Genomic DNA, 13,730 nt, shown 5'->3' with positions numbered 1-13,730 from the left:
GTCGCGCTCTTTTCGGGCGCGCGTCAGTGGTTGGCTCTTGCGTGTGGCTGCGCGTGCACCTCCGCGCATCGGCGCGCTTGAGTGTCGCGGTGCGGCTCTCTTTTTTTTCTCGTCGCTTTAAATTGCTCCTGTCAACTGCGCACTTCTTCTCTGTGCTTACCACAGCTCCCCCTTCGACCCCCCCTCTTGTTTTCTGTGTCTCCCTACTCTCTTCCCCCTCTCTTCTCCTTGCGCGCCCTCTGGTTCGGGTCCGCTTACTCGTGCAGCGGTAGGCGCAATTGTGTGGCTTCTGCCTCCTCCGCTGCACTCACGCCTTCGCAGGTTCGGTCACGCGGGAAGAAGAGCAACCCCACGGGAGCGTCGAGCGAAGAACGACGGCGCCGCCATTAGATTCGAAAGGGGCAAGACAGAGGGAACCTCGCCCCCCTCCTCACAACTCCTCCTTTCTTCCCTAGCAAGAGAGTTTCAGTCGGCGTTGTGGGGCGGGGAGGGGCTATGGACAAGTACCAGAGGGTGAAGGTGCTGGGGAAGGGCAGCTTTGGCAGCGCCATCCTCATCAAGCGCAAGACGGATGGGCTCCTGTTTGTGGTGAAAGAGGTAGGAATGATGAGGATGAGCAAGAAGGAGCGAGATGAGGCACGGCACGAGTGCACAGTACTGCAGCAGCTGCAGCACCCCAATATCGTCCGCTACGTGGAGCAGTTTGAGAATAATAACAACCTCTACATCGTTATGGAGTACTGCGACGGTGGTGACTTGGCGGAGAAGGTGAAGCAGAGCCGCGGCCCTATGAAAGAGTCAAGCATGCTGTACTACTTTTCACAGATCTGCCTTGCGATGGAGTACCTGCACGCTCGCCACATCCTGCACCGCGACATCAAAACAATGAACGTCTTCCTCATGAAAAACGGAGCGGTGAAGCTCGGCGACTTTGGCATATCGACGGTGTTGCGCACGACAATGGGGATGGCCAACACCGTGTGCGGCACTCCCTATTACTTCTCTCCTGAGCTCTGCCGCAACCGTCCGTACAACAACAAGAGCGACATCTGGGCTCTCGGCGTGTTGCTGTACGAATGTGCCACCGGTGGACGCCACCCATTTGACGGCACCAGCATGAACCAGCTCATGCAACGCATTGTACAGGGGCACTACGTTCCTCTCTCCAGCCAGTACTCCTCAGACTTTCGCAAGATGGTTGACTGGTGCCTCCAGAAGGACCCAGCTAAGCGGCCTAGTATCAAGCAGACACTCGCTCTCCCGCTAATGCGCAGCTCTCTCGAGCAACTAGAGGAGAACTTGATGCTTGCTACTCAGTGCCGAGTGCGCCTGAAGGACATCATCGACTTCGAATCTGCTATGGATCAGGAGGAGCGCAAAGGAAACTCCCCACAGCCTTCTCCAAAGCCTTCCCCTCACGTAGTCGCCAAGGATGGGGTATCGCCAGGTCAGGCGGCTGCGCTCGCCATGGCGCATCACCGCATATCCACGCCATCGCAACAGCCGTCGCAGCCGCCAATGCCATCCCCAGGATGCGGCGGCACGCCGGCGGTGGTGGGGCCAAAGCCGTCTGCTCCTGTCCAGCGAAGCCCCTCTGCGAGTCCACGGCAAGACAACGGCCTTCACTACTTCTACAGTCCCTACCTGAAGAAACCCATCGTCAGCCCTTTGCTGCCGGGTGGTGGCGCCAGGCCCGCCCCAGCGGATGTCCCGAACGGTGTTATTCCCCCGCCCCCAGCTCCACGTCCCCTTGAGGAGCCGCATCACATACCTCCGATGCGCAACAACGTCAACCTCGGCGGTGGCGGTGCTGAGGATCGGCGGGATCTTGAGGCTGGTGGTGCTCCAGCAGCAGCAGCAGCAGCAGCAGCAGCAGCAGTGACCCCTGGGCCCTCTCCCAATGCCGCGGACGTCTTTCACGCTGATATGCGCCGTGTAGACGCCATCATCGCCCGGTACGGCCGCAACACGGACGAGAAGGCGAAAGAGACGATCCACGCCTACATGCGTCGCAAGCACGAGGCGTACCTGAAGCGGCAGAAAGAGGAGCTTGAGGTCCGCGAGCGGCGGAACAAGATGCGCAAAGATGAGCTTCGCCGCGTCCTAGAGAATCAGCGGATGGCCGCCACGCCTCTCCACAATAACGATCACCGCAGCAGTCCTCAGCTGAACAACATGAACGCGAACGGGTACGCCGATGATCGCTCGCCACGCAGAGGCGCTCCGCAGTCCCGTGCCAAGCCGGAGAATCTGCAACGACCCTCCCGCTCCCCGCCATCATCTCCGTCACAGGCCAAGGAGTTCGTCTTGGCTCACACACCGACCAGCGCCGAAGCACCTGTCTTTGGCCGTGACCCGCGTCGTGGTGCTCCTCCAGGAGAGCCTGTGAGCCGCCCCACGACACCGCAGCGGCAGTGCTTGCCACCGCAGACGCGTAGTTCAGTGCCAGCCTTCCCGCATGGGGATCCTGTGGCGAGGAAGCCGCTGCGAAGAGTTTTGTGCGCGGCGAACTCGCCACAGCAGGTGCTCCCTGTCCAGCAGCGCCGCTCTGAGACAAAGGAGGCACGTCGCGCCGTCACGCCCGGTCCACTGCGCACCCCGTCGGCGCGGCTTGGCATCCCGCGTGGCGCCGCTATCGACATCGACTGTCGGTCTTCAGCGAACTCAAAACCGGAGCCACCCTATCGAGGCCGAAAGGCGCCGCTCTCTGCCGGCCTTGGCGGTGGCATCGACGGCCACCGGATGATGCTGCAGCCCAGTCAACAGCAACCGCCACAACCCCGGCGGCATACGGAAGAGGAGCAGCTGCTTGCACCTCGCGACAGGCGCGAACAGCGTGCGCTTGACGACGCTGTGGTTGCGCGCCGCCCCTCCGCCCTTTACCCCATCTCAGGCGACGCTCGTGGGCACCGCACACCCTGTCAGGCTGCGCAGCCGCAGCCGCTGAACGAGCGAGAGTTGCTTAGCAAGGGCGTACCTGGGGCCGCTGCGGCAGAGCGCGCCCCCCCGAGTGTTGGTGGTAACCCCCGTCTTCAACGACCGAGTCGTGCGCTGCAGGGGTACTTGAAGCCCCTCAACGGGCGCGGCGAGGATGGCTTGTCGCCTTTGACGAGTCCGATCTCTGGTCAGAGCCCCAGAGAGGGTGCTGCTGGAGCGGAGCACGGCCACAGGGGTTCCTCTGGCGTGTCACCTTCTGCAAGGCCGAAGCAGCTTCCCAGTGCTGGCAACGCAAACCTGCCATCGGCGGTCCAGTTGGAGCTGGTCGACATCCCCCGTGCCGCAGCTCCGTCCCCGAAGACGCCGGTGAACTCTTCTGCCCTAGTTGGGGAGACGCTTCGTGCACTTCGTCGCCACAAGATGCAGGGTGGCGCACCGGCACCTCCTTCGCCATCCGTTGTGGCGGCTGAGGTGAAGGACCTGCCAGCGCTCAACTTCGCTTCTCCTGAGCTTGAGCGTGGGGTACGTCGCAGCCAACACCGATATCACTCGGAAGAAGCCGCCGTGCGCCGCGGCATGATGCGTGAGCAAGCCTCTCGCGACGACGAACGCTTCTTGACGGATGAGTACCGCAAGCAGCACCACTCAGAGGAGTCCGCCGTGCCCAATACGCTGGAGGTGTTGCGCAATTTGCGTATGCAGCAAGACCAGGCCATGGAGGCGGAAGGCGGGGCCCGGGAAGAGGCGAATCCTGGAGGGCAGCTGGCGCTACTGAAGCAGCGGCAGCGAATGCAACATCGGCCACGGCAAAGCTCGGCGTCTTCATGCGCGTCGGTTGCGCTGACACCGCCGCTAATGACACGAGCCGCGGAGGCCGTGTCGCCTCCCAAATCGGAGGCACTTTCCTTTCACGACAGGAAGGCTCGGGGGTCTCGCGACAAAGCAGCAGCCCGACCGTCCGCGGCGCACGTGACGGCACTTTCGTTGGGTGGCGTTAATCGCATCGCCGCTCCATCGCAGGCAGCGCTGCCATCCGCCTATGTTGGCGCACCGCCGTCGCCTAAGCCATCAACAGGTGGCGGGGGCGGCGTTCAGAGCTCGATGGATGGGTATGCGGAGATGTTGCAGCACCTGAAAGATCTCCTCCAGCGCCGGCGCTGCTCACGTGCCGGCGGTGGTAGCGCCCCTATTTCGCCAAATACTGCTGACTCGGCGCAACCTGCGATGCATCGCCAGGGTGACCCGGTAGCGCGGTCGCCAGTGCCGATCCAGAAGCGAGAACTGCCTCCACCACTGAATCCCATGCCGTTTGACGGCGATGTCATCAGTGGCACGAACGGCAGCGATGACGCTGGCGTTCTCTTGTCCCCACCGCACCTGAAGGAAACGAGACCGCTGCACCCTCAGCGAGCCTCTCTTCCTGCCCTGAAGATCCGGTTAAGCGGAAATGCGGAGGAAGAGGACGAGGAGGAGGACGATGACTTTGAAGATGCCGTCCCGCTGTCGCCAGTGCGATGTGCTGAGCTCAACGACGCCTATGCCCGCCAGCAGGACCAGCAGCCCCAGAAATCACATCGTGCATCGGAGGACGTGTACACGAATGTTGTGGACTTGACATCGGCTACGATGGAAGAAGAATTGGAGGGCGAGGAGGGCTACACGGGCTACGACAAGCTGCCATATTCGAACGAGCTGCTCAAGGGCCTCCAGTCCTGACATTTGGCTCTGTTGGGCGTTTCTGTTTTTTTTTTTTTTTTTGCCTTTTCTCTTTGTGTATGTGGCGCCTGTGGGGTCTTGTCTTTTGGAGGTTGCAGACAGAGAGGAGAGGCGATCTACCTCATGGCGCGGTTTCCCAGCATCTGCTTCCGTCTTGTGCCTTCTACTCTCCGCAGTCGCTCTTGTGCGCGTGTTTGGTGTGTAGGTCGGTATGCCATCCCTGCGGATGGTGACGTGCCGCATTCATTGCCCGCGCTCCCATCTCCAGCATACACAGCGGGAACGGCGCGGCGCCTTGTTACCCTTTTCTCGTAGTTCTTTTTTCGCACCTCTTTGTATACTTTCATGTAGAGCTTATTCCCCCCCCCCCCCCCCACTGTCTGCCTGCCGCTTTGGCCCTTCTGATTGTTGCTGTGGTTTGTTCGATTTTCTTTAGGCGACTTCATGGCAGCTCTGTTCGTTGTAGATATACCAGGTGGGGCTGCGAGGGTCACTGTCCTCATCTCTGTCTCTGACCTGCTCTCACGGTGCGTCTGCCACCCGATCTTTGGTCTCTTTGGCTCCTTTTTGTTTTCTTGCTCGTGCTTCTGTCTCTCACTGCTGTCGCTCTTGTCTCCCCTTCCACCCTCCCTTGCCCACCTCGTGGTATGTACAGTCGATGCGCATCGCCGCGCAACAACGCACTCTCCAGAGCAGATGTCATTGGAGCGTGTGTGTCGACGGTTCGTGCCGTTGTTTCTCGGTGTCGTCTTCCCCAGTCTGCCAAACATGTGCAGGGCGCACTTCCATGAGTCCCTGTCTCTTTCGGCTTTGATGTGTGTTTTCCTCACGTGCGCTGAGATCGTGTCGTCTGATTCGCCTTGCCCTTCATCCGTTGCGGTGGGCTTTGGTTGCGTTGGTGCCTCCTCCAACCCCAGTTTATCAGTGCGTCCGTGAGAAGCAAACACCAAGGCACACACGTATACACACAAGCACATATACATACACACACCCACAAGGGTCAGACTCGCCGCTTTCCCCCACCGTTCATCTCTCCTCGTCAGACGTGTGGCCGATCCTTTTCGTGCAATGAGGTCTACTGCGATGTCTTCACTCGCTCCACACTACTTGTTTTCTTTGGCCTTCCTCCCACGATCTCTCCGACGCACCCCTCCCCACACTCCTACACAAACCTGCACACCCACTCAAGAGTAACCTCCCATCCTTGAGAAGTCGATCGATACAGCGGAACGCTGGTGGACACCCTCCTCTGTGGTATAGGAATCAAGCAAACTTGCACAAGAGGAACCATCTAAGGCGGCAAAAGGCAAGAACAAAAAATAGAACGCCATTGCATGCAATACTCTCACCTGCGCTTTTGGGAGTCATGCAGGTAGCACAGCAGCTGGGACTGCGCCTAGTTGTTTTCCCTCCCTCTTTACCGGTACACCCTTCGCCCCGCCCTCTTCGCATTTGAGTCGTGGATGACGTCCCGATTCAAGCAGTTTTTGGTGACAGACAGCGACGAGGACACCACTCTCAGGGACGCTCAGGAGATCCTCCCGCAGCCCAGCACCGAGGCAGAAACTGCACAGACAGCTCCACAAACGTCTGTGACGCTGAATCCAGCCAGTCAGAATGCTTTTTCCGGCACGCAGGTTTCGGTAGAGACGCCTGCTTTGTATGAGGCGGCTGCGCCAGTGGGGACGGCAACACACATCTCATTACACACGGCGACACCGCTCAGCCGGAGCGTCGCGTCCTCAACGCATTTCGTGGAGGAGTCGGTATCGCATGGCGTTGATGGTGGTGGCAACCCCGCCGACCTTACGGTCGGCACCTCCATTTCTTTTCAGGAAAGTCCCATCCCACGTGGTGGTGCGGAACAGGTCAGCGCCTCGCCACAGAGTATCAACTTCAGTGCTGCGGCCTTCTCTCCGCTTCTGTCAGTGCGGAGCGATTCGATGAGTGCGAGGCCGGCGCCGAAGATGCCAAGCCGCGCGGACTCTGGGTATGCTTTCAACGCTTCTCGCACCTTAGCTGCGGATGCCAACATGTCAGCACCGCAAGAGGAGTCAGAAGAGCCAAAAGTTCGCGCTGAGGCTGAGCAGTCGCAGCGCTCCAAATCACAGCTCTTCACCGCCACCACGGACGGCGTCACTCCGCGCGAGTCGGGTGCTTCTGCGGCGAGTGATGACCAGGACAAAAAGGGTACGAAGGTGGTGGGGAGAAGAGTAGTGGAGCGCCGCAAGAAGGGCGCTGACCCTAGTGATTCCGAGAAGTTGATGCGAATAGATGAGCAGGTGATTCGACCTGGACGCGCTAATGGCGCTGCATCGACTGCGGCGACGCCTGTTGAGAGTCCTCGGGCTCCGGGTGGCGAGTTGCGCAGGTTGCCACCGCGGGTCCCCACCACGCGTGCTGACAGCCGAGGAGTATCCCCTCTCCTGCCTCGCAGGGCTCACAGCGCCAAAGACGCACAGCTGTCGACGCGCTCGCATAATACAAATTCCAGCGTTGCCAACCCACTGTTGATTCTCCAATCGTCCCAGCTGCGCCGCTCTCCGCAGATGCCGTCCCCAACCGCTCTTGACGAGACCTCACCAACCTTCACAGTGGACGAGAGCGGCCAGCGCGTATCCATAAGCCAGGACGACGGTCGCCAGACATGGATGCTGTGCAGCCCCCGCCGCGGCGACACCGCTGCTGCATGTGCGCAGGAGGTCCCGCCACCTCCGCAGAAGCTGTCGCGGCGGGCACAGGACACACTAGCCCAGAAGCGACGCACCTTAGAGGTTGGTGTCAAGAAGCGCCGCATCGATAGCAAGGAGCACTGTGTGGAGCCTGAGAAGCGACTCAGCACCTCGCGACGCACACGAGGCTCCTTCGCTTTCCCTGCTGCTGCCTTTTACTCTGATAAAGTGGCCCATCATCACTGTGAGATAGCAATTTGGCTGCAGGACAATCAATGGACCAAGTACGTATATGACGGCATGGAGGTGTGCACGGAGGTACGTCGCGCCAGTGCCACCGTAACCAACCGCGAGGACACGGAGAAAGTGGTGCGCACGCTCCAGCCAGTGCAGGTGGAGCCCTCAGTCGGCGGCACGGGCATGTGCATGTGTGTCGTCTACGACTCAACGAATGAGGACGATGCTCTGCGTCGCTTGATCGATAGCAACTATGCCCGTGAAGACGGTGTCCGCCGCTACTTGAACCTGCAGCCCATGCAACTGGCCAACGTGGAGACGCACCAGATGGTGGACCCACAGCTGGAGTCACCGGGACGCAGATCCGTGTCACCTTCAGAGGCGCAGAGTGCGGTCGAACCGATGCAGAGGAGCGCCACAGAACAGAGAGGCTTGGCGACGCTTGGTGGCCTGTGGTGCACGGTGGAGGCACTTGGAGAAGACGGTCGCCCTGCTGCGCGCAAGGGCATGAGTGCGCCGCGGCGTATTTTGCGCATTTGCGGCGGGCAGGCTCTCAGCATACAGCTCCACGTAGGCAGCGATGAAATGTTTGACGTGCGCTGCTACGAGCTACTTCTCTTCCCACGCGAGTCGCTTAGTCCGTCAGCGGTCAACTACGGTTCGGAGGGCCTTACTCTCGGCCAGGTCGTCGCACCGCCGGCGTCCTCCTTTCCGCTGACACCGCGCATTATCGATGATCCGGTGGTGCTGAGGGAGTACAAGAAGCGCTTACTGGCGACGAAGAGCCGCCAGGTCGCGCTTATGAACTTTGAGGACGACTGCGCTACGTTTGCGACGGAGCCGACGTCCTCTGGCGAGTCTGGCAAGGCAGGGAGTATCGCAGGACAGTATCTCACCCTCACTACAGTGACCATCAGCTCTCGACAGAAGTACACGATTGAGCTGACACTAGTCATGCTACCTTTCCGCACCGGTGGCATCTTTGGTGGCAAGACAGTGGCGGAGGTGCCGCGTTTCTGTGCGACAACCGTGTTGTTGTACCGTCGCCTGCAGGGTCTCTCTCTCTCATTTTCGACTAAGTCAGCCTTCATGTCAGCCTACAAGGCGCTTCTGTGGGCCACGGAGTGCGACATTGTGGACGTGCAGCACGTGGACGGCGAGGGTGGTGCCGTGTCCGGTGCGAGTTACTCGAAACTTCGCGTCTGCGCGACGACGTCGCCAATGGTGCCGTGGGTGGCGTCGTTCGGCAAGAGCCTTCCTGGACAGCCGACAGAGAACACCTTCCACAGCAACTGCCTGGATTTCTCGGCGTTAGCACTAGGGGCACCACCCGGTCCCGATCAGGGAACTAACGTCGATGAGCGCGACCCCCTCACGCTGGAGGATTTTGTTATCTTTGAGGGCGAGCACAGCGCCGAAGGGGACGACGACGACACTCAAAGCGGGCGGATCGGCACGCCAGGACGACAACGGCGCCGCAGCTCCATTTATACAAGCACCCTCGGCCTGCCGAAGGCCGCCAACACCGAGGGTGGCAGTGCTCTTCACAGCGCCGACACCCTCGTTGGCCTCACCGCCTTCGGTGTGATTCGACGGGCGGTGAGTCAAAAAACGTACGAGGTGTTCGACGTGCGGGTGATGCCGCGCAACCGCGGCCGGATGGCACCCACGACCTGGGACGGCACTGCGGTGACAGAGGAAGGTCGGGCGGCGGCGAAAAGGAAAACTGTGAAGACGCAAGAGGAGCGCCTCCTGCAGCAGGATGCAGAGGCGGCTATCATGATTGAATACGTCTCTCGCCTACCTTTTCACTCCCGCGTGTATGGCGTGCTGGTTGACGATCAGCGCTACTACATCTTCCAGGAGCCGTGGGTTTCGGCGTTGTCCCTGGAGGAGTCTATGAAAGGCTCGCCCGAACACGACGCACTCATGTCCAATGAAATGTTCAGAGAGATGACGCGCACAACGGCCGTTATGTCGCTCAAGGACTTTATCCACGCTGTCCTGCACCCTGGCGTGTGCGAGTTGAGGCCAAAGGAGGAGGTGTGGCTGGAGATTGCGCAAGTGCTCGCTGCCCAGCTGCTTCTTCTGGTGACATCGCTGCACGGCAAGGGGATGCTGCTAGGCCCGTGCCCACCGCAGCGCCTGCTTGTCCGTGTCGAGGATCCCACCAAAGGCAGCCGCCAGGCCGAGGAAGAGAGCAATGTGAGCACAGCAGAGAAAAAGAAAGCGACTCCGACGCCGAGTGTAACGTCGAGCAACATCCAGCTCTTTGTGCCCGACATCGGTGTCAACACTCTCGCCTGGGGCTACGAGCGTCAGCAGTGTGGCGTACTTGAGTACTTGCCGCCTATGTACGTGCTGGAGCAGATGCTTTGTGACTCTTTTGGGAGGGAGGAGCGGCCCTGGACGATGCGCGATGACTGGTGGACATACCTGGTTCTCTGCTTTGAGTTGTTCGCCGGGGACGGTAGCGCGCTTGTGACCCCTGAAACGACTGCCGTTATCCCCACTCCGACCCCAACACTCACCAAGTTCTTCTCTCCGGTTCACATTCTCGACGTGTGGCAGAAGGTGATCACGGACACGACCTCTGGTGCATCGGGCACTGCAGCGAAAACGATCGGGCTGCGCACGCGCCGCTACGTGCACCAGCGCGTGCTCAAGTCTGTGAGCCGCTTCATCGACAGCTGGGTGGTGGCGAAGGCGGAGGAAATGCAGTACTTTGGCACCACCGCTGCCGACCATGGGCGCCGCATCGTGCGCGCCGTGCCGCTGCTGCCCGCCGTGCAGAACAAGCCGATTGGCGTCTCTCTCGCTGCTATGTACCTAAAGTCCACCAAGGAGGTGAGCGACACCTCCAGTATCGCCTTCCAGGGCGACAGCGACGAGGCCGGCGATGGTGCTGTGGAGAACATCTTGGTCAATATGCCGTGGATTTTTCAGGTGCGCGACTTCTTTGACACAATCCTCGACACCGTCTTTGCCCCAACCCCGTGCAGCGTGCACGGGCCGGCACTGCGACTGATGTCGCACCCCTTCTTCCGTGGTGTCCAGCTGGCGAAGGTTTTTGACGGCTCACACATCTATTCCGCTGCCGTCGCGGACTACGCAGAGAAGCACCTCACCAAAAGCAAAGTTCAAGCGGCACTGCTGGACTATCGGACGCGTACGTACCGCGGACTGTTGAGACTGCGATCAGAAATGCCCCTCATGATCACCGGTTCGACATACAGCACCTCTGTCCGGACGAACACTGGAGCTCCACTGCGCATCTTGTCCTCTCCGGCTTTCTGCGAAGAGCACGCTGTGTGCGAGAATGAGGACTCACAAGCAAGACGGGGGGTGGAGGTCGACCCTGCTGAGGGACTTGTCTTTAGCCGCACGAACTCCACGGCACCCTCCGCCATTCCGTCGCCGCGATCGCAGTCCTCCGCCACTGGGATGTGGGGCCAGCAGAGGCTGAAGGCGATCTACGACCCGGCGGAGTGGCACTCTATCGCGGCGCTGGAAACGGAGGTGCGAGGTGCGCTACACTTCTATGGCCCTCGCGAGTCAGTCAGCCGCCGCCGCGCCCCTGCTGAGGCCGACTACCCATCCAACCCGGTGAGTATTAGCAACAGGCCGATGCAACCGATGCGGCGCCACAGCGAGTTGGTGCAGGCCGAGACCGCCTCTATGACGCCATCTGGTTGCCGTCGCAACCCTCGCGAGTACGAGCACGTGGTAGACTCGAAGGTGGCACGCGCACCCGCGGCGCAGCCACAGCGCTCCGCTCGCGGCAGTGCCAACAGCAGTTTCCGCAGTGATGCGACCATGACGACGTCGCGGTCTGCCTTTGGCCAGACAAACACCGCCCCGCTTGTGCAGCCGTTGAAGCTGGGGGCACGGCACGATAGCCCCGCTGTCTCACGACGGGGCAGCCAGCGCGGCAGCATTCCCGTGACGGCAGTGGACTCAGTGGGGCGTTTTCAAGAAGAGGGTACGCAAACCCCCCGTGCGCACCGCTACACCGACGCCAGCAAGTTTGAGCGTCGCCTCAACGACTTGGAGGTAAGACACCCTCACCAGCGCCGTAATACCACTCTGTCTACGTCGTCGCATCACAACAACGGCGAGGTCTCGACGGGGTACGACCCCGGGGCCTCTCAGCGCCAAGTGCAATCTTCGATGCACGGCTCACGTCCCTCCTCGCGGCAAGACGAGTGCAGTAATCAGCGGTCGTGGCCTAACGAGTTCTTGGATGCCGCGACAGTGCAGAAGAAGGGCCAACCTCACCGATTCGCCGACCAGAAAGGCTCCATGATGAACCGCACGAGCGACGAGCAGGCGCAGCGCTCCGCGCGGCACCTCGGGCCGCATAGCCGCCACAGTGGACAAATTGTACACTCGGCCCCTAGCAGACATGCTTACCAGGAGAGCAGCAGCGAGGAGTCAGGCATGTGGGTGCCCTCCGACGGCGAGGAGGACATGGAGAACACACCGGTGTTGACCTACCGGTCGAATGACATGAACCACAAGAGCCCCACGCCGCGAAACCCTCGCGCCTCGCGCCTCCAGCCAGCCGCCTCTGACCGCAGATCCTACTTTGAGTTCTAGTGCCTTTCGTCTGCCTGCGCGGCTGAGTCGAGCGTTCCTCAGGTTGCACCCATCTTCCTCAGTGCATACGCCACATGTCACAGCGAAATACGTTGTGCGTGTGTTGTGGCACTGCCTGTTTTTGCCTTGCTCACTCTGATGTGCTTTGACTGCTCTTTATTCGCCCACCTGACGTTGCAGTGCTCCGCCCCCCCCCCCCCCCCCCTCCCCCTTCCCCACCACGTCTTCGTGTACCTTTCCTCCCCCTAATTCGTTTGCGTCGGTTTCGTGCACCACTGACGGTGTACCCGACGGGGATAGGGCAGAGGGGTGGGGTGGGGGAACGTGCGCGAGAGGTGGAAAAAGAGGATGGTGAGGAGGTCCGATACACTGGGCTGAGTACCCCGCAGTAGCGACTACCGTTCTTTCCTATTTGTTCCTCTCTTTTCTCCCCTCTGGGTTATGCTGCGTCGAAAGGCAAATCTCACGACGTGCGCGTGTGTCCACGATTGCCGTTTATCGGATTCATTCTCTCTCTCTCTCTTTTTGCCCTGATGACAGGGGACACCCCAGCGCGGCATCAGGGCCCAGTGCCCCTTCCTCTCACTCTGCGGGGGAGGGGGGAGTCAGGCAACCACCCCGCCCCCCTGCCGAGCCGCTTCTGGTGGCGACAAGGGTCAGGCACCTAGGACGTAGGGAGGAGCCCGAGCGCCGCATCGCACCGCATGCCGACAGCCCGGTCGTGGATGGCGGTGCGCCAGCGCGACCTGCGACCGCGAGGACGCTTGTGCCATCCGTGTGCTAGACAGGGTGGCAGCGCAACTCGAGCGGCACCCCGGACCCGGGGCCTCGCTGCGGGGGCGGCCGGCATGGTGGGCGCGGCTGCGAGGCGACCTACGGAGCGGGGTGTGTGGGTAGGCAGAGTATGGGCCTGAGACCGTGCTCGGGTAGCTGGGTTGGCGCACTGCTGTACCGCGTGCATGCTGCTGCTTCGCAGCACGCGATGGTCCTGCGACGGGCCGGGTAGAGTTGATTTTGTACGGGATAGAATGGACGCGTAGAAAATAATGCGCTTCTTATTTTGTATGTTGTGTGTACGTGTGCTTCCCGCTTCGGCGTTCTTTTATTTGTATTTTGCTTGTACGTGTACTTGGGAGTGTGCGAGTGTGTGCTGGGGCACATCGTGTCGCTTAGAAGGCGCGGCTCTTTTGACTCACTGGGTCCTGCGCGACTTACGCTTTGTCAGTTTTCAGGTCTGAGTATGTCGTGTATGTGCGTTCTTGCGAGTGCTCATGCTCTGTTGACAGCTGGTCCCCTGATGAAGACCTGCGTGCGCGAGGCTTTTATTTTTACGGATGGGAGATGATCGAGCTCCTCGTTCTCCCCGACTTTTCTGTCGATGCTCACTTCTTTGTCATCCGCCTTTTCTTTTTGTTTTTGAGACAACTCTCGCGCGTGCGTGAGCACTGGCGATGTGGAGCTGCTCAGGCAGCGTTCCATCTGTACAGAACACATGTGCCCATGGTGAAACACAATCCCCCTCTTCCTCCCTCTCTCCTGCACTCATATCCACGCACACACACACACACA

General features: G+C 60.5%; 2 protein-coding genes across 2 annotated transcripts; both read left to right on the top strand.

The window, feature by feature from the left end:
- Positions 1-495: 495 nt before the first annotated feature.
- Positions 496-4,653, top strand: LBRM_32_0330 (putative serine/threonine-protein kinase; the record flags this gene model as incomplete). The annotated part of the gene is made up of 1 exon (XM_001567342.2): positions 496-4,653. The coding sequence occupies one exon, from the start codon at positions 496-498 to the stop codon at positions 4,651-4,653; it is 4,158 nt and encodes a 1,385-aa protein (XP_001567392.1).
- Positions 4,654-6,116: 1,463 nt separating this feature from the next.
- On the top strand, positions 6,117-12,161 carry LBRM_32_0320 (conserved hypothetical protein; the record flags this gene model as incomplete). Its single annotated transcript, XM_001567341.2, has 1 exon — positions 6,117-12,161. One exon carries the CDS (start codon positions 6,117-6,119, stop codon positions 12,159-12,161), a length of 6,045 nt encoding a protein of 2,014 aa, XP_001567391.1.
- Between the last annotated feature and the right edge of the window lie 1,569 nt (positions 12,162-13,730).

The sequence above is a fragment of the Leishmania braziliensis genome, chromosome 32 (assembly GCF_000002845.2).
Source record: "Leishmania braziliensis MHOM/BR/75/M2904 complete genome, chromosome 32".
In the NCBI taxonomy this organism is placed as follows: domain Eukaryota; phylum Euglenozoa; class Kinetoplastea; order Trypanosomatida; family Trypanosomatidae; genus Leishmania; species Leishmania braziliensis.
Note: the sequence above shows the minus strand (reverse complement) of the source record. Positions and strands in the feature narration are given on the sequence as shown.